Source organism: Sylvia atricapilla, chromosome 5, assembly GCF_009819655.1.
Source record: "Sylvia atricapilla isolate bSylAtr1 chromosome 5, bSylAtr1.pri, whole genome shotgun sequence".
Taxonomy (NCBI): Eukaryota; Metazoa; Chordata; class Aves; order Passeriformes; family Sylviidae; genus Sylvia; species Sylvia atricapilla.
In genome coordinates, this window is record NC_089144.1 from 50,701,480 (window position 1) to 50,721,482 (window position 20,003).

Genomic DNA, 20,003 nt, shown 5'->3' on the forward strand with positions numbered 1-20,003 from the left:
AGACATCCACAAGGCAAGCTCCACACTCTACATGGATGGAGAGCCTCCACTCCAACATTTCTGTCAGGTAACAGCCACTCTTATGTTCCCAGCTGCTTGGTTTGGTCTTTTTGACTGCTCTGGCCACAGAAGACTTGCAGGGCTCTCCTGCATCCCTTTTAACCTGCTGGGCAGAAGGCTGATTGCTGGCTGGTGTTTCCATGGACTGGCAAGTCAGCTAAAACACATTTTGCCTCTCAAAAGCAGCATTTATTTTTGTTTCTCTCCTTTTCTCAACTCCCAGTTTTCTAGAGCTTATAGAGAATTGTTTACCTTTGAAGCCATTACTTCCTCATCAAACGTGGTTACCTTTGTGCTGTGTGTCCCAGTTATACTCATTGTATGTAAATGTGAACAGAACCAGAGTTATAGATTTCTCCAATATTAGCCACATATCACACACAGCCTGGGTCTCTCCTGCCCCCATAATTCCTTGGAAGCATCTCCTAGCAAACATCAGGACTGCAGACACCGGAATGGACTCACAAAGGTCTCAGGTTCAGCCTTAGAGAGGGGGGAACACAACAAGCAGCAAGGAAAATAATTTACTTTCAAATCCTTCCTCACTGAGTCCCCACATCATAGATAATGCACTAATGAAATGGAATCAATTATCAAGTGATGTTCCATCATTGTGCTGACTGTACTTTAATGAAAAAATGGACAAAGATAACATGGGCTATGAGGTACATTCAGATTCTATCGGAACAGTAACTAGAACACTCCAAAATCTCCACATTACCCTTTAGCATTGCCCTGTAATCCTATGAAACAGTGCCCACTTTATGCCTGGAATATCCATATTCCAAAACAAAATTTTTATTATGAAACATAGACTTAAAAAGAAAAACATGATTGTTTTTTCCCCAGTTTCCTACACAGAAAATTGAACTATTTGTACCTAAAGAAGAGCCATGGATTTCATTTTTGTTTTTTTCTTTAAATTATATCTATAGAATTTGCAGCTGGTAGTCTACAAGGAGAGACATTATCAACACTTGAGAAGACACATCCTCCAAAATACTACAACTTTGGAGCTAGAACAGCACAAGAAGTTGTGGAAAATTGATGACAGTTTTGTTGTTCCAACACCTTGACTAGATTTTCCGTAATAAGATAATAAGAAAGAGAACATTGATCTGGATTTTCCAAGTTAATGGTGGTAACATCTTGCAGCCTAAATTGCACTGCAGACTGAGCAGGGATTCTCCTCTTGTCCTCCAGTGCTAAACCAAAGCAAACAAATAAAATGATTTCTCATTTCCATGGTGAGAGGACCATCTGCTGCCCAAGTGATAACCCAAAATAAAACATTCCTTCAGGCACCGTGCACACTGACAGAATTCACCACTGCGAGCAGCGAGCAGGGCTGCCTTACATCAGGCATGCCCTTCTCTTTTTTCCTTTTTCTTGCTGGCTGTGCAGCTTTTCAGTGTTCCCAAAGGCTGTTTTATTTCCCAGACTCTCTTTAAGCAGAGACAATCTCATGTGAGAAGTACAAGTCTTTAAGGCTAACGTTACAATCCAAGCAGAAGAGCAAGTCACACACAGAGAAACGATTTTCAAAGCTTCGACTAATTTTAAATGACACTTACATTCATTTCTGCAATTTTCCTGCTATGAGCACATGAAGAACCTCATTCTGCATTCTACTGAACCCCCCAAATACCCTCAACAATCCATGAACATCTGGAGTCCAAATGAATACAGAATTAATCCCTAAGGCTGGACAGCAAAACAGGTCAGGAACCATCCCTGCTATAAAAGTCACTGTGGAAAATCTTGCAGGGTCACTGAAATCAGGCTGCACTTCACTGCTGGTTTTGTAACATGCTTTCTTTCCAGACCAATTTGCCTTAACCAGCTCTTGCCCACAGTACAGCACTGGCATAGCTGTGAGTGCAACGACCTGAACTATCCTGATAAAACCTACAACACATAGGTCTATCCATCCCCAGCAGCAAGGCATTCCTATGACATTCTAACCAGATTCTTAGCACCTTCACTCTCCCCAAGAGTCTTCAGAGGAGCTGACGTTACTCAGCTCCTTGGGCATTCAAGCCCTTCCTTTTCCTTCCTTTGGAAGAAGAGAGGGGAGTGGGGGGGGATGAGACATCAAAAAAAAAAAAAAAAGGAATAAAAAGAAACAAAGAGTCAATGACACACACATGCTGTCCTACACATACACACCCCCAAATAGAGGAAAAAAGCAAGGAAAAAAAGAAAGTAATACAGGGTGCTGATCTGGAATGAAATGGAATTTGGAACAGATAGTCATGTTTGGCACTGTCAGCAAAAGCTTATGAGTGACCTGGTGACTCTCTGAGCCTTAATGCCCTTTTTACTCTTGTCACTTAAAAACGTCCCTAGAAAGTTCAGCTGTGCTGCTTCTGACTTTTTTTTCCCCACTGCTGCTGAATGGACTTGATGGAGAGATACATTTCATCCCCTCCCAGTTCCATAAAGCACTAAACAATAAGGACATATTCCACTTGGCCTTCAAGTAGCATTTCTATGGTCCATGCAGATCCCTTTAAAAACAACCAACATAAAACAGAACTCTCTGCTGGAGAGCATGGAAATTAAAAAAACTATTGGATCTCCCAAATTGACTCCCATGATCCTCAGGCTGAAGGCTGGATTAGAGGAGGGTCCTCACACGGTTCTAGCTGCATTCTCAGTACCCCACTTTTATGAAGAAACCAGAGCTGTAGAAACTCCTCTGGCATGGCGTGGAACCCGGAGTCGGGCAGGACATTGTCATAGTAATGATGGCTGATAAACTTCCCGTGCAGGTCCACCGAGAAGGGCCAGAAGCCATAAATTGTCACCTCCTCACACAGCCCCAGGGCAGCGCTGACCAGGAAAAGCCCTGTGGAAAGGCGCTTGGCGTGGATGCCTTTGCTCTTCCAGAACTTGCTGATGTCCCTCAGGAAGTTGGGGTTGGCAAAAAGCACCTCCTGCTTGGCACCGAAATCTGCCAGGGTGTAGTAGACACGGAGGGAGGGCCCCGTCCCTGTTTTCATGGAGAAGGCTGGCATGTAGATGTAGCTGTGGTTGTAGACCTTCACACTGTCCACAAAGGCTTTTCGGGACCACAGCAGATTCTGGAACCTGGGAAATCACAAGGGAAAAATGAGCTAGTCACACATAGATTTTCCCAGATGTTTCATAATCCACCTAAGGGCTGCTCCTCATACCCATGTTTACGATTCACTGCACACCTCTTCTGAGCCCAGAGAAAGTCCAGACAAATTTCTGGCCGTTTGACACTGCCTCTCTTTTGAAAACAAACATCTGAATGGACAGTTGAAAACAATCTGGTATCCCGCTAACTACAAAACCTTTCTGATTTCACGTTTTTAAAAAAACCTAAAGGAACACTGACAACATTCCACAAGACTCAATCCTTTTTAGCAATGTTTTTCATCTGCCCAAAAACCAACTTAGACTTTTCAGGTACAGGAATCTATGAAAGAAATTTTCAAATCTGTGTTCTTGTTTGTTAATGGTAGACTAAAACAAGAACCTAAGTTAGATCAGGAGGGCAAGGTATATGTACAGATTATTTCTTTGATATGAAAACAGCACATTACACTTTGTTTAATTTTCAATAGCTATTTGCTGATGGCTGTTTTATTCCCGATGTTTGACTGACAAACTACTCCACAACCAGTATCATGGACTGTAAGCCTTCCTTGCCATAGGTTTCCTTCCTCACCTTTATCACTTGACAATATCCAAAGCCTTCCGAGTGTGAAGCGTACTACACTGAAAACGACTTTTGCACAAGCCTCACACACTCCTTTCACTGCATCTAGGCTACTCCCCTGCATGTGATCTCTAATTTTTTCCTCAGCTCTCAAATGCCTGTGTTGCTGCCTCCTCTCCTTGTTTCCTGCAGCCAAGGCAGATGTGTCATGACTAATTCCCTAGTCACACACCAGAACAATCAGAACAAGAAAGTTAAGTCAGCAGCACTGGATTTTTTTTTTCCTTTCTGTTGTGGAGGCAGAAGCAGGTGTAAAAATATGTTTTTAAATGGTTATAAAGAGATCAATTTTATGCATAAACTTCTTTGAAAGCATAACAAGAATGACATAAACAGGTTTAAATAGAAGGCCAGATGACCTTAAGAAGCATTAAACAAAATTTCAGCTGAAATGACTGGAAACAAACAAAACAAAACCAAGTAGCTTCAACAGCATTGAAATGTCTCATAATATATGCTAGGTCTTTTTGTAGTCTTTGCTTTGGCAAAAAAAGGCCCTTGAAATATTCTTGATAAATTGAAAGATTTTATTGACATTTTTAATATGAAATATTTGGTATCTTGATTTGCTACAAGATTCTTGAAAATCTTCCTGCACATGGTGTTAGAATGAAGCTGGTTTGAAAACTGAAGTCTGTCAGAGTCTTCACTGCTTCTTTGCTCCGCAGGTCTGCTCCTACTGCATGGTGTTATTTGCTAATGGAGACAGAGCCACTGGCTTCCAAGCAAGACATCAATTCAACCCCAACCTACAAAACAAACCCCAATAATTTCATAACTTATTGTATTTGGCATTCTTTTCTGTAGAACCAGCCAAGTCACAGCTTAGTGTAGAAGGCCAGCCAAGACCAAGGTGCCTTGGCAGAAATTCATTGTCTGCCTGTACCTCTTCACATGGGCTTCTCCTTCCATTATGATCAGACCTATGACTGTTCTCCAAAATAAGCTCTACCAGCCTCTCTTCCCAAGGGGTAGCAGGACAACCTGCAGATTACCAGGTACATGAGTTGGCTCCATCCTACCAAGCTTATTTTGTTTCCATCAGGACCCTGTCACTGAGGGGGGAAAAAAATTTAAAAAATAAACTTCAAGCTTAATACTTTCAATATTCACCTAAGTGCTCTCAGAACCTCAGCACCCAAACATTGTTCTAATATCCCTAAAAGTCCAAAATAGGATTTTTAAAAGGTCCTAAGGTCAACAGCAGGCTTTCAGTTTCCATTCAGTCATTGGGCATTGCAGGCTCAAACTTCCTTCCACAGTCAAGGGGCGTTGAGCAAACAGCTTGATGTTGTGGGGTCCTTGCACCTTGGCTGAGGAGAGGCCAGAGGCATGTTCACTCCTGAAGCACCATATTCTTTCCCACTTAAAACTAGTCCACAAATTTTACTTCAGAGGGCAAAAAGTTGTGGGTATTCTATACCTGCACTTTCCAGCGAATTTACCATTCTTAGAAACACCCCACGCAGCTCAGGATGAGCACATTAAAATTCCTCAGTCTCAGAGGGCCAGAGACTGAATATTCATTTGCTGTCATTGCCACAGCATTTGCAATTCTTCTGGATAAATCTTCCCAAATGCCTTGAAGTAACAAGAAGTAAACAGCAGTGCCATGAGACCAGTGCGTGGGAGGGACTCCATGCAGAAGGGACAGCAGCATTTGTCACCCTACTGCAAACTGTCCTTCAGGAGCATCATCACCTCCTGGGAACCCATGCCACATTCCAATGACCTGGATGACAGTGCTGGTAGGCAACCCACCCAGTTCAGCAGATGGACATTATACATGCTGGAGAGAAGCTGAGAAATCTGGGAACAAATGCTGTGCATAAGCAAGTTTCTAAGAGATGGTGCTGGAAGCTCAGGTGTGTTTTCCTGTGACTCCCAATCCAGACAGGGAGTCCTGCAGGCTTTGAAGGTACCACACCACAGCCATCCCAGCAGTTAGGGAGAAGGCTACAAGGCTTTTCCCTTGAAGCCTTGTACAGCCCACAGGAGCGTGACAGTGTTTGTCTCCTGCATGTCCTGGCACTGACACTGCCAGCTTGGTGCAGCCCTTGCACCCACAGGGACACAAACCCCTTTCCTTGTGCAATCCTCACCCAGAATGAGGAGCTGCTGGCTCCTGGCTAGTGCTGGCCTCTGCTGAGCATTCAGTCCTCCCAGTGGCACAGCCCAGAAGCTGTTCAGCTCCACCACACACACACAGTTTCCAAAGAAATGCATCAAATGATCGAGTGCTTTGCACAAGAGTGCATCTCAGGCAAAGTTACCTCCCCAGTGGAGCCTGGAGCAAGAATCAGCTGAATTGCTTTCAGGGTCCTCCCCTGACCTTCTGCAGTCAAGCTCACCCAGACATGTGATGAGTTGCTAGCATTTGGATAAAACTGGAGCTGGAATCTTCCAAGCCCTGAGCAGCACCTGGAAACTCCACAAGCAGCTTGGGAATTTACAGTGATGTGTTCCAGCTGCTCTGCAGCCCAGAGAGGCATGAGTGACTGTGAACCCACGTGAAAACAGATCACAGCAGGTCCAGCCCAGACAATTCTATTTCCACTGCACTCATCAGTGGACAGTGAACAACTCAAATCGTCAACACCACATTTTTCTGTCAGGTTCCTAGGAAAGATCAACTTAAATCCAGCAACTTTCAGCAGCATGTGGAGGCAGAGCTGCAGAGGTATCAAAGAAATAATTTCCTCTCTACCAGCTGGAGGATTCCCTCAAATGCTCTGCTTTTCCAGAGAGAAATATTCGTCCAAGAGAAAACTGCCATGGCACATTGTTATAGCAGACCAATCAAAGACTTAAGAGCATTAAGTGTTTTAGGTTTTGTTTTTAATCTGTTTTTAATGTTCTTATTGATGTTCTTTAGCAGATATTCAGGACAGGGCAGCTCTCTGGTGCTGAGAGAGTTCTCAGAGACCACAAGGAATTTGCTGCAGTGACATTGAGCTCACCCTCTTGCAGATAATTATGGCAGCATTCTCTTGCATCTTGGTTTCTTTTTGATCTCCCCAGAGAGTCACTATCTCATGCCTGTGACGATATCCCAGGCACTGATTCTGTTGGCATCTGCAAAGTCACAAGTTCAGCATTCTGGATTAATTGGGAGTTGACTTACCAGAGGGGAAAAAATAAAACTACATAATGAGGGGAACAGCTCAGATGCCAAAGAAATAGTGTATTATTTTAAAATTACAGCAGATAGAGCTCAAGGGAATAGAGCAGAAGGTGTAAATACTTATGTTTGTCATGTCCCTATTACAAACAATAACCTCACAAAAACTATTTAGATAATTTGATGCCAGCATTATCCAAGAATGATTTAGCAATTTGCTGCAGATGTTGGACTCTGCTTAGAGCTGGGATCATAAGAAGTCAGCTTGCAAACACACATCTGAGCCTCCTCTGCTGTGTCAGAGGGGTTGTACTGCACTCATTTCTCAGAGAGCTTTTCAAACAGCAGTGCCCTCCTCATGCCCTGTGCTCCCTCAGATTGGTCTCCTCTTGAAGATGTGCCCCTCTGGGGCTTGTGCAGACAATCTTACTGACACACACACTGCGTCTCAATTAACAAATTGTTTCTATGTGCTCATTCCACATGTGGCCACTTCTAGCTTCTATGTTTTAGGTGCAAGATAGACTTTATACTTGTCCACGCCGGGTGCCAGAATTGAGCACTTAAAGGACTATAAATGGACCCTCTTTCTTATCTTATCCTAGCTTCCCCAACTACACAAGCCACTGTTTACTCACCTTAAGGATCTCTACCTGACTTAAGAATCAATTATAATCCCATTAAAGTCAATGGCAAAATCAACTCTGATCCCCAGTGCTCTGTCCAACCTCATTTCAAACACCTTCAGCAGGAGGGATTCTCTCCTGTTCTCTCTGTGGGTCCCTCCACAGGCATCATGATCACCCAGCTGAAAGCTCGTGGCATGAGTGGGGTGATGCTATTCCAGTATTTCCCTTCCTCTTTGCCCTTCTTCCCTGCTGGCTCTTTGTGGGCCAGATGCTTGGTCCTCTCAGGGGGTGACTGCCCCCAGACTCACTCCAGCTCATCCTTTCCATGCATCCTGCAGCCTGCTGAGACCCTGTCTTATGGACAGGGGTGTCCAACCTCAAAGAGCCTGAGTTCTTCCCTGTCCTCTCTGACACCAGTAATTAAAGAAAAATTTGCCTCATTCTCCTTTTTATAAACCTTTTGAATGGTGTTCTCCAGTGCAGGGATTTTTGGGTACTTCCACCATCATCTTTAAATACCCAAAAGCAGGGAACATCACTCTTTCCAGTGACAGTCTGGGCCAGTCTCTTTCTTAATGAAACACTGTCCTTAGTGCGTGATCTTCAGAATAATCTGTTGCATTCAGAAAGTCCAGAGAGACATGGCAGAGGTATGTTGTAATCCCCATGAAGAAGTAGGCTCCTTTTCTGACTGAATTAAGCATTAATTAGAGCTTTTTTAAAACCTCTACCTCATTACTGCTCTGGAAGTACTATATATAGTGCCAATGGAAAGCTGACTTTTTCAATGGAACACAGAGCTATCCTGTACAGCAAAACAGTGAAATATTAAAATCAGTGTTCACTGGTATTTTGGGACTGTGTGTGATCCTTATTCTGCCAACTCAAATTAAAATGTGCTTTTAATAACTACTCTTTCCAAAACCAGCAGAGGTAAATGTCAACCCATTCTGTTATCTGACAACTTGGATCTTAGCCTTCAGAAGATGAGCTGCTCATCTTAGCCTCACACTTTGAAAATTGTGGCTGCTGCAGTCACACACAAGTGGAAATAATAAAAAAGGACAGGCAGAACAGCTTGGATGTAAATTATTTGTGCTGTTAAAATTGCTGCCTGGTATTTCTAAGCCTTCTGAATACTTCCAAACCCTTACAGCTGGAAATCAGGAAGATGGGAAAGTAGGAAAAGCCATGAAATCAGCTAGGAAAAACCCCAAACAACACAGAACTAAGTCTGATATCTTTGGCACTGAATTTCACTGGACTGCGTGCCGGAGAGAGCTGAAAAGAAACACAACCAGATCACACATTTCCTCAGGTTTTAATGGAAAAAGAATCACAACAAATCCCAGAGAGAGACTTTAGGAGATTTACTTTAGATTAAGACAGTGTCCCTAAGACTGTCTGCTGTGTCTTTGGGACAGCAATAAAACAGGAAGAGAACAGAGAATCATCTCCTGGATCTTTCACTCAAATACATTCCAGACACAGATCCCTGTGGATCACTGCCTACAAGAGCACTGCAGAAACACAAGGCTAATAACATTATGCCTTCTTGATTGTGCTGGCCTCCTGTGCTTTGCAACCCAAACATAAAATCTACCAAATGACTGCAGTTATGAAAGACCTATTCATAGCCGAGAACACTTTTGCTGAGTCTTTGAGTTCTCTCTTTAATGTCATGACATCCTTCACTCATTAATCATTTGCAAATATCAGTGAAGGTGACATTCAACTACATCCTCTCTTCAGACTCTTGGAGCTCTCTCCAGAAAAACTGGGAAGAGAGGAAAACAGCCATGTCTTGAATGTGTATTCTTTTTAAAGGTGCTCTCTGCTACAAAATTACAGACTGAAGGAAATTATTTAAAACAGTAAATGTTTCAACAGGCATTATGGCAAGAACTGTTAACTAGGATGGGCTCTCTTCTGAGTATATAAGCACCCTTTCTAAACTTTAGTATATGAATCATGCCACAGCTGCAGCACAAATCCCTCTTAAACACTTGGTAAGAAAAGAAGCTTGGTAAGAAAATCAGAAGTACAGGGCCCACAGGAATATGTGGTGAATCTAAACTATTTAAAATGGGGTAAAATAAATTCACATAACTCTAAAAATACATAAAAGAAAACCTCTGTATTTTTTTCTGTTAGCTGCTCCCACTGGGCAGCCTCACCTGTGCTCCTAAAGGGACAAGAATTGCAATTAAGCAATGAATGAGTGGCCACCTGAGTATAAACAGAGCAGGTGACAAATTCCTCTTGATCCAAACATGAGGCTGAAATGATAGAAAAAAGAGAGAAACAAACACCTATTCAACAGACAAGGAAGTCCCTTCCAGTCGTTGGCACACAAGCTCAGGCCATTAGTAAAATTCCTGGAAATAAACCAGGAGAATTCATACCAGCCCAAGGACTGCAGCTTCCTCCTTCCATCTAATATCAATTTACAGCAATCTTGGTGCTGTTCAGTCATGGCTGGAAGCACTAGATGCTCCTCAAGGCTTCCAGCAGGGTCTGAGGTGTGTTGATTGCTGCATACTGGGTCTTGGAAAGAGCCTTCCTTCTCTTCTGCAACTCATACACAAAGCCTTAAGGAAGACTGAAAACAAAGCCAGTATATTTCCAACTGCACATCCAAGTATTTTCAGCTCAGATTTATTGATACTGGTGGTTAATCAATGCAGTAACCCCAGTGAATGTTACTTCCAAACACTGGCCTACTGGCCTAGTCTGTTATCCTCAGCATCATCTTAACCTATTATTTTACCAATACTTTCCCTCTTACTTCATGACTGCCTCAATCCCTTTGTCCAAAGACTTTTAAAAATTCAAATGTACTCTATCCACCGGATATCCACATGGACCTGTTCAAAGAACCTCCCAAGTTTTACAAGACCATATATATTTATCCAGCTGTTCACTAATATTATCTTCTACTGTAGTCTCCACCAAATCAGCTGGAAGAGATGTCAGGCTTACAGATACACTTGAGCTATTTTTAATTTGGACTGTTTTTAAACACTGATCCCATTTCTAACACCCTCCATTCTTCAAGCACCAAGACAGTTTTCAGTGAGGATGTACACACACTACTCTTCTTTCATGAGTGAGCCCAGTTGGGCCTATAAATTCATATCCATCCTGTAGCTATACCATAAATATTAAAATTATCTCAGTCTCAGCCTGATAAGTCTCTCCATGGGCACAGGGGCTGGATCTCAGTGTCTTACACAGTGAGCAAAGATGCAAATAACTCATACATCCTCCCTTTTGTACCCGTTTTTTATAGCTGGCCATTAAGTAACCATACACACACAGCAGGTGGAGGTGTTTTCTGCTCCTTTCTGGCATATGTGGTTTCTGGAAAGAGGTTGTAGCACTAGGCCTTCGTCCCTCTGATTAGTTGTTCTTGGAAACTTTTTCTACCTCCCATGTTGATAAAATATTTAATCAGCCAGAGTTTATTATAGATTTAATTTCCTTTGCAAACAGTTCCAGCTTTTGGTAGGCTGTTCCTCTGTTTCCATTAATCTCCTTTTTCTCTGTCCTTTAGTGATATCAGCTTCCTGTTGCCTTTCCTTAAGGCTTGACAGATGCTCCTGGCACTCTGTCCAGTGTGATACCCTTAGGAGAGTCCATTATTCTGGGTAGCTCATCCAGATGAATTTTTTAAGATGCTTCTTGGTGTTTAAGGCTGAGAATGCCACTTAAACTTCTTTTCAATGCAATCAAACTGCCAAGGTTTCCCCTCAACTCTCAGTAGAGCCTGTACTCAATTTAAATTGCTAGAGCTACAACAATCTCGACCAAAATAATAGAACAGAATCAAAGTACAGATAGCTGAAATATGCTGGAGCTTTTTCTAATATCTTCAACTATTTTGATATCTGCGCAAGTTCTAGTTCCCACACACCTTTTTACTCTTCATTAACTCCATTTAAAGGAGATAAAATGCAAAAGAAGTAAAAAGCAAACTTTTTTTATAAGGTAGCAGGAAAGAAGTGCTATTTGCTAGGATAGCAAAATGATACTTTTGAAAGCCACTGAGTACTTTAGAGCCCTCTATGCATTGCCTGAGGAAAGTGGAGCAGAACATTCAATTCCCAATTTCTCTTAGTTTCCAAAAGCCAGTGAAGATTCTCTGGCAGAGATATTTATAGTATTTAGGAGCAACTTGATAATTGTGGTTGGTGGTTTACCCTGTCACACATCTAAAGATGCTATGGCTGGTTTTTTTAATATAATATGCCACAATTCAGATGTGGCCCCACCTTCTCACAATCTGGAATACCATGCAAAAATATCTTTTTCCTTTTTGCTCTCTACCTCAGGGAATGGTCAATCCCAAAGAATTGTCAGAACTGGATGGAGCTTGACTCCAGAAGAGAGCATTGGCACTTCTTTCAGATTCAGGCAGCACAAAAATAAGCTCCTTTTCTTTAATGCTCAGGGCATTAAACCCTGAATTACAGCAGAAATTCTATCAAAGGACTTCCGAGAGGCACATAAATACTAAATAAGTTCACATGCTTTACGTGATTACAATAAACATCGAAGATACAAACACAGATTAGGCCACTACTTTAAAGTGTTACTGACTAATCAAAGGAACAAAAGCTACCATTAGTGCCTTGGCTCCTGCAGCAGCAGTAACATATTACCTAAAAAACCCCATAGATGTGGATCTAAAAACCAGGCTGAGGATATTTTGAGGGAGGTATGGTCTAGGGTGTACAGCACAACTCAGACAGAGGAAAAGAGAATACCTTAAGGGCACCTGTTAGAGAAGGCCACAGTATTTTTCAGACAAGTCCAAATTATAGGTTTGAAAATAGCTATTAATATCAGCAGCTGTCTGTCAGCAGCTCCAAAAAAACCTGAGGTTGGCCATGAATCACTGGAACAGTCACAGCCATGAACTCCCCCTTGAGGAATCAGTCACACTCCCAGAAGGCTTCCAGATATTGGAATGATCATTCAGGGATGATGCCTGACAGACCTTTATCTCCCCAGCAGCTCATATTCCTAAAGCAGCAACTCAAGCAGCACAAGTGGTGAAATCCAGCTCCACATTTTCACAGACCGGGACCAGAATAATTTGTGTGGTGATGTGCAACACTGGGAAGCTCTTGCTGAGGCTTCTTCTATCCACAGGCTTTACCCAGATAATGATTTGGAAAACAAATACAGTTTCTAACAAGTGACATATCTTTATCTGAATTTGTCTCAAGGCCATAATTTCCCTTCCTTAATCTGCTGCTCCAGCAAGCCACAGTGCACAGTGCTGCTCTGCTTCACCAGGCTAGGCAGTAACCTTACATACTCCAGTAAATCCAGCACTTTGCTTGCAACACCAAGTCCTCTTTAGACTGGTCTTGTTTGTTCTAAAAGCCAGACCATTTTTTCCTACTTTCCTCCACATCTGCATTTCTCTGTTAAAAATGGCCAACCTAAGGAGCACTGTCAAGTATGACAAATCCTTTACTTTGAATATACTTTGAGATGGGAGTAAAAATACAATCATAAAGATCCTGTCTGGAGTCTTTAAATTGACACAATTCCCCCAGTGTCAGTGGATTTACACCAACTTCCATCACATTAGGATACAGCTCAGTCTTGATGATATCATATGCCACATAATTAAAGTTTCAGGGACCACCAGCACACTGCATTATTCAAGAAGCACACTGTGAACATACAAGTAAAGACAATGAAATCATCTGGATGCACAAGGCTGTGGAGATGGATTCATTCAGCATAATCATTTGCATTCCTGAACCAGGTTTAATGTACCAGGAAAAAGGAGGGATGGCAGCAACTATGCTGGAGCATGAAGTGAGAAAAATAAACAGAGCACCAATGCACTGGCAAAAACAGCTCTGTGTGTTGGGCTCCAGAAGCCATTCCCAGTTCCATTTCTAGCTTAATGGGCCTAGGAGCATACAGTAAAAAGCAAAACAATTTGCACCACAGCATGTTAGTGTGCCCAAGGAATTTCCTTTCCCAAAGCCAGTCTGCAAAAGCACTTCAGCCAATACACATCATCCCATTCCTGGCTTGTTTCTCCCAGTGCCTCCTCTGCATTCCCAAGTGCTGGGCCACCAGGCAGGCAGGGGGCAGATGATGGCCTAGTTCAGCTGCATAAACCAGCACCTCCCCAGGTCCCCTGGGTAAGCCCAGCAGTTGGATCAAGCTTTTTCAGCACAATCTAACTCCCATTGTTTGGGAACAGCTCATTTGCATGTAGCAGCAACACGTACAGATTTCCCCAACAGCCAGGGAACAAAGGACCTGGGTTAGGGTTTCTGCTAGGGCTGGGTCAGGGGCAGACATTCTGCCAGAGCTGAGATGCCACAAGGGAACCCAAGGAGGGACAGAGAAGATGCAAAAAAGCTCCTTGGAAATCCTGCAGTGTCAGCACTGTAAGAGATGCTGACTTCAGAAGGTTCTTTGTGAGCTCCCAGCAGTCCTGAAATGCTTCGTAATGTCCTGTAACTACCACAAAATCTGAGATAAAAAAATCAAATGCTTGACTGTCAGATGCTAAAAAAAAAAAAAAAAAAAAAAAGAGTGGAAGAAATCAGGGATACTACCAGTGTCCTCTTTCCTCTAAACTATGATATTTGCTATACTAAAAGCTCGCAGATGATTTTAAGCAGCTATCTGTGACTATACTGCAAAATCTGAGTAGATTCACAATTCACATTCCTGACATGGAAAAAGACTTCTTGCTCAGCCCAGATGCAGAGAGCATTTTTTTTTTTTTCCAAGTCAGATGTCCAGACAACTGAGTGCCACACCTGAGCCACACCACCTTCACTCTTAAATCTTGCTCTAAAAATTCTTCCTGAGAGAACAGCAAGAACTTGTGCAAGTTCTCATTTTCAGGACAATGGTTTTGTGCAGCCTTCCCATACCACAGCTAGAGACACACTGCTGTGACACTGCTGAGAAACTGATTGTCCCCTCTCCATTCAAAAGGACCTTGAAGCCAGCAGAAGAGCTGGATTCCCAATTGCTCCGGGTACTGCCTGCAGGAAAAAAGGCCTGGGGATGGGGCAGAGCAGCGCTGTGCCTAGCTGTCAGCTCAGGGAGACAGGACCCAAGGAGGGGCAGTGACTCAGAGTCTCCCTGTGAAGGATCACAGTAAAGTATTCCTCACGCTCACAGGAGGGGATGGAGTATTGTGTAATACTTTTTACAGCGCAATCTGTGCACCGTCCACAGTTTTTTACTTTATTTTTACATTTATGCTGACTGTAGTGCTGTAGGCTTTCACATGCTTTCAACTTCCATACGCATACAAATTTCCTCTTAAAATATCCTGCTTGTCATCCTCCTGAATCTTGTTTCCTTTGGGAAAACTCCTGCAAGATTCAAGCAGCCACCTTCTGATTTACTGTCCTGAACTGGGAAAAAAGCCCTCAACTTTCTTCTGCAACATTCTGACACTTGGGAGCATATATATATTTTCAGATATAAATGTGATAAACTAGCAGCCCATTCCCTCCACATAAAAACCTCATTAAAAAAACATTGCCATGTTTGAAAACTAATGGTGATAAAGAATAAAATTCTAGGATCACGATATCCAAACACACATATAAAATAGTTACGTTACCAGTTCAACATTTCTAAATATACAACAATATTTTAAATAAAGCTCTCAAATAACTTAAAAACCAATTTGCAATAAAAAGCTCCCTGTTTACATTTCTTTAAAATTTTCCCTGAGTATTCACAGCTAAGCTGTAATGTAACAAGAAATCCAGTATGTAAGAATAGCTTATCACAATCATAATGGAAGAAGTTACTTCCTCATTTTCCTTCCACAAATCCTCATGTTTCAGTGCCATAAAACTTTTTACCATGCTGTTTGCATGCTTGATGCAAGGTTAGTGACTGTCATTAGTGAATTACCTGTTAGCTAAAAAGTCAATGAAAGCTGAAGAGAGAATTTTGCTAAGGGTTTTCACCTCGAAAAATTCTCTGTGTGACCCACATGTCAGGAATTGGCTACAGAAGAAAAAAAAAAACCTCTCTAATCTATTTTTCCATCTTCATCTATTCTCAAAGTTCCTTGAAAATCAAAGTTCCTTGATTCTTGTAATTCTTTAATTGCTACTAAAACGAGACGCAGAGATTGAGGTTCTACGTTTTATTCATTCTGGGGCAATTTTTCTGCCTTGGGAGCCACTTTATTCTCTGCCCTGTTGAATTGCACTGTACATCCTGACAGCTCAATTTGCCCCGCCCTGCTTTAATTTTTCAGCAGTACCATGTGGTTCTCGTTCAGCACAATGACAGCTTTTGGCAGGTTTCTGTTTCCCCTTCCAACAAACCAGCTATTGTGGAAAAAGGATGAAACCAAGATGAAGAATTCCAGTGGATCAGCTTTAACCTACCAAATTGCTCCTCTACCTTGAAAACCACTGTCCTTTCACCATTTACTCTTTCAAATCAGGAATTCAAAAGGTATCCTTACCAGAGGCAACCCACCACCACCAAAAAAAAAAAAAAAAAAAAAAAAAAAAAAAAAAAAAAAAAAAAAAAAAAGGCAAGAGAGCGAGTAGAAATTAAGTATTAAGGTGGCATATTTATCACTTAATTAACTAATTTTGTAGAAGTTCTTGCCTGTAGTATATTCCAGCCCTGATGGCAGAAAATTGGCATGAAAAACAGATTAAAACAAACTTCCTCAAAAAGAGAGGAAGTGGCTGAACTTAAGGAAAGTCTGTGCCATTTACTATGATATCCAAATAAACCAGCCCAAACTAATTTCAGTCATTCAACTTTTCACCAAATACTACATCCCAGAGAGGGCTCTTGCCATGTTCTACTATAAAAACATCACTTGCTGATCTGGGATCTGGCTGACACACGTTTTTGGTGTTTATACTTGGACTTTTTTATGTTTGCTTCTGGACTTTCAGTTATCACCTAATTTCAGTTATCACCTAATTACAGTTATCAAATAATTTTTCAATTGAAAAAATACTATCCTGAGAAGAACTTGTAAACTGCTTTTGAAAACGCAAAACCTGTAAATCTTTTTTTTCAGCGAATGATTATTCTTCTGAAAAACGTACCCCAACACTCAAAACACCTATAAAAATGGATTTTGCTGTATTAATAACTGTGGCTGGAGCAAATTGCACACACATCTGTGATGATCAGTGTGTTAATAGGAAATGTTAATGAGCTAACAGTCCTGGTAACCCTTGAACTGCTGAACCCAGCTGGAAACTCCCCCATTCTGACTCAATGTCAGGGCACACACAGCGAGGTACATCCTCCCAAGTATGATGTATCTCCAATGTATTTTCAAAATGAAAAACCACTGCATAAACTCCTTGTCTCATCAGCCCAATTGGGGCTCCAAAAAAGCTCTAATGAGAGCAAGGGAAAACAGCCAGAAGCAGTCATTAAAATGCAAATAGAAATAAACAGCTCAGAGGTGGTGAAACAGGGAAAATGCCAATGTAGTCTAGAAACAAATGTTATCAAAGAAAAGAGACTTTTTTCAAACAAAAGGGTATGATCCCACTTGGACAGAGCCCCAAAAGAAACTCCTGTTGACTTCAGCATACAGGAACATACAGCACAAATCAAACGGGATAAGAATTTCCTGGAAGGGAAGCTGCTATTTGATGAAAGAGGACTTAAAATACAGCTGCGTTATTATAGCAAGAAACTCACTGGGATGAAGTTATCTAAACCTAACAAAGATTAATTCAGTATCACCCTGATATAGATCCCAGATGCATTTTTGAAATGACATATATCACCTTAGTGTGAGGGATTGCATTTATCCTTGTAAATTCAAGGCATGACAGATGGGTCTATTAGGCACCAGCAGTGCACCCTGAACGTGTTATGACAAGTAATGTGCTTGCAAGCAAGGAATAATCTCTTCTCTAATGCTAGGATCTTACACTGAACGTGCTGCTTAGACAACAAAACCATCGACAACAAAGAAGTCCGCTCTGTTTCTGCAAGTGCAAACACTGACCACATCCAAATCCCTGGAGTGCTGAGGCTGCACCTTTCCTGTCGAAAGATGGTGATCACTGGATGTGGTTACACACCCCATTTGGGGCTAGGGAAGTGCGTGTGGCACAGGAACAATGGATGGAACTCGCTGCCTGGGCAACGCTGCTGATGTCATGTCTGACTCCAGTGGAGTCGCTCCAGGACTTTCCTCAATTAGGGCACAATTATCCCAGCAGCAGCACTTTGAAACGTGCTCTCTCAGGGGAAGGAGTAAAGGAAAGGAAGAGGGACTTATTTCAAGCCTTTTGGAGTCAACAACAGTCCACCAGCCTCAGCTAAACCCTGTGCAAGAAACAAGCCACAATCCCTGAAGGATGACCACTCAAAAAACTCCCTTGACCTTTAAATGCTGAGGCCTGAAAATAAATAATGAAAGGACATGTGTGGAGATGTCTATCATGCAGGAAGACACTGGAATGACGAAAACAATTTCCCCACAGTTCAGGGAAAGGACTGCAGCTGCGATTGTGGATAAAAACAAAGCTCCATCAGCAGCACAGCCTGAAAGTCTGCTTGTACAGCACAAGTGCAGGTGGCCAAAGGAGTATAGGATAAGAATGTCTGACCATTTTTTAACTCTCCAAGGCTATGTCTTGCCTAGCAGATGGCTCAGCCTTTTGCCTTTTCATAGTTAACACACTTCTTGAGCTAACTTCCCTCACTCTGCAGAAGAAAAATTAAATTAAAAATTGCACTGTGCAAAATCATCTTTACCTTGGAGTACTTTGAGAAAGTTATGAAATGAGGTGGCTGTATGGATTTACATTAGCCAGCAGATGCTGGCTATTCACACTGTTCATCATGCCTTCGTTGCAAAGCTGGGGTTGCAAAACAGTAAGACAAGCAAAAGGCAGGGACAAAAACAATGCAAAGGCTACTCAGATCACCCAGGAACAGCTCTGAGATCAGAGCTTTGAGAGGTCCTGCCTAAAAACAGAGGTAGGAAATTCCCAATAAAACATTTAAATACAATTATGTGGAAATAAATTATTAGACCTAGCAATGTGCAAACCACAAGGGAGTCACAGATTGAGTTCACAGTTTATGAGAGGGTAAGAAAGACAAAGGTGACCTAAAGTGACATAGGTTTATACAGAAATATAAGCACCTTTCAAAAATCTCTCCATTGCCTTCTCCAGGCTATGATTCCTGCCCAGAGGAATAGGGTTTTTCATGCTTTGCTAACATCTGTTAGCAAAATCTTTTCTCTCTCTTCTTAATGAACATTAATCATTAATTAAGGAACATAGACCCCAGAGATCACCACTGTCCCTAGCAGCCACCTGCTGACCCAACATGGCACAGTCAGCTCCATCATCCACCTGCCTCCTATTTCCACGATCCCACACTACTCAGCTGACAGCTTCATTAAGAAAAAGACATGCTGGTGCCTGTATTTCGACAAAATTGTTAATGGAGAATTATGACATTCCTTGTTTTCTAGCTTTATCACTATTGCCATGCTCAGTAAAGGTGTTTGGAATGGTTGGCACAGTATGGCCCCAGTACAGGCTCTGCAAGGAAAAGTTTACAGTTTAGGAAGGGAAATAAAGCAAATAAACACTGTTGAGACACCAAATAATATCAAAGAAGCATACCTCACAGAATATGAGGCAGCTCACATATATTTATGCTCTTTTATGACCCAGCACAAACAGAAGCCAAGGGAGTAGCTACACTCTAAACCCTATAAAATACTGCAACTACAGAGACATGTGAAAAAAACCACATTTTCAGGAGACTTTGCAAAGAACTTTTCATACCAGAGCTTTTCCAACAGGTCAGGTGTGTAGCAGGACAGTTTTAACCCAGGTGTGTCTCTGCTGTGTTTGTGTATGTGATGTGATAATGTGGTTTAATCACTACAGATGAGGACCTGGCCCAGCCTGTGTTTTTGCACATTCTCTACTCCCATTAATCTCCTGCAAATTCCTGCATGGATGGCCAGAAGAAAAAAGACAGATGAGGAGGAAGGAAATGTATGGCTTGTTCTGGGGTGTGCTCAGCTGCCCAGAGGAGGGGCCCATTTAGTCACAGGGAAGAGATGCCAAAGGAAATGCCAAAGGGAATGAAGCCTCTTGAGGAAGGGCACTGTGTTTAAACACAGCATGTGGAAAAGGAAAAGATTAATCAGGAAGAGGTAATGAGTGACTGACAGGTCATCACCAAAAACAAGGACAGGGCAACTGGAACAGCAAACAAAAGGAAGGAGCAGCAGAGGTCGCAGGCTCATTGCCTTGTTGTTAAATGATTTAAAAGGTAGAAACAAGGAGAAGAAAAATCAGTCTGTTTCTTACAGGCAATGAGTGGGACTCACTGGCATCTAAACACAATTTATCATCCAACATCCATGCTGTTCTCCACGGAACCACGTGGTTCCTACTAA

The 20,003-nt window shown here is 42.0% G+C and overlaps 1 protein-coding gene across 1 annotated transcript in view; it reads right to left on the reverse strand.

The window, feature by feature from the left end:
• Positions 1-983: 983 nt before the first annotated feature.
• ST8SIA1 (ST8 alpha-N-acetyl-neuraminide alpha-2,8-sialyltransferase 1) overlaps positions 984-20,003 on the reverse strand; it is a 97,903-nt gene continuing 78,883 nt past the window's right edge. The window contains exon 5 of the mRNA XM_066319518.1: positions 984-3,153. Within this exon, the coding sequence (XP_066175615.1) occupies positions 2,664-3,153 (490 nt within the window). The 3' untranslated portion in view covers positions 984-2,663. The remainder of the gene's footprint in view (positions 3,154-20,003) is intronic.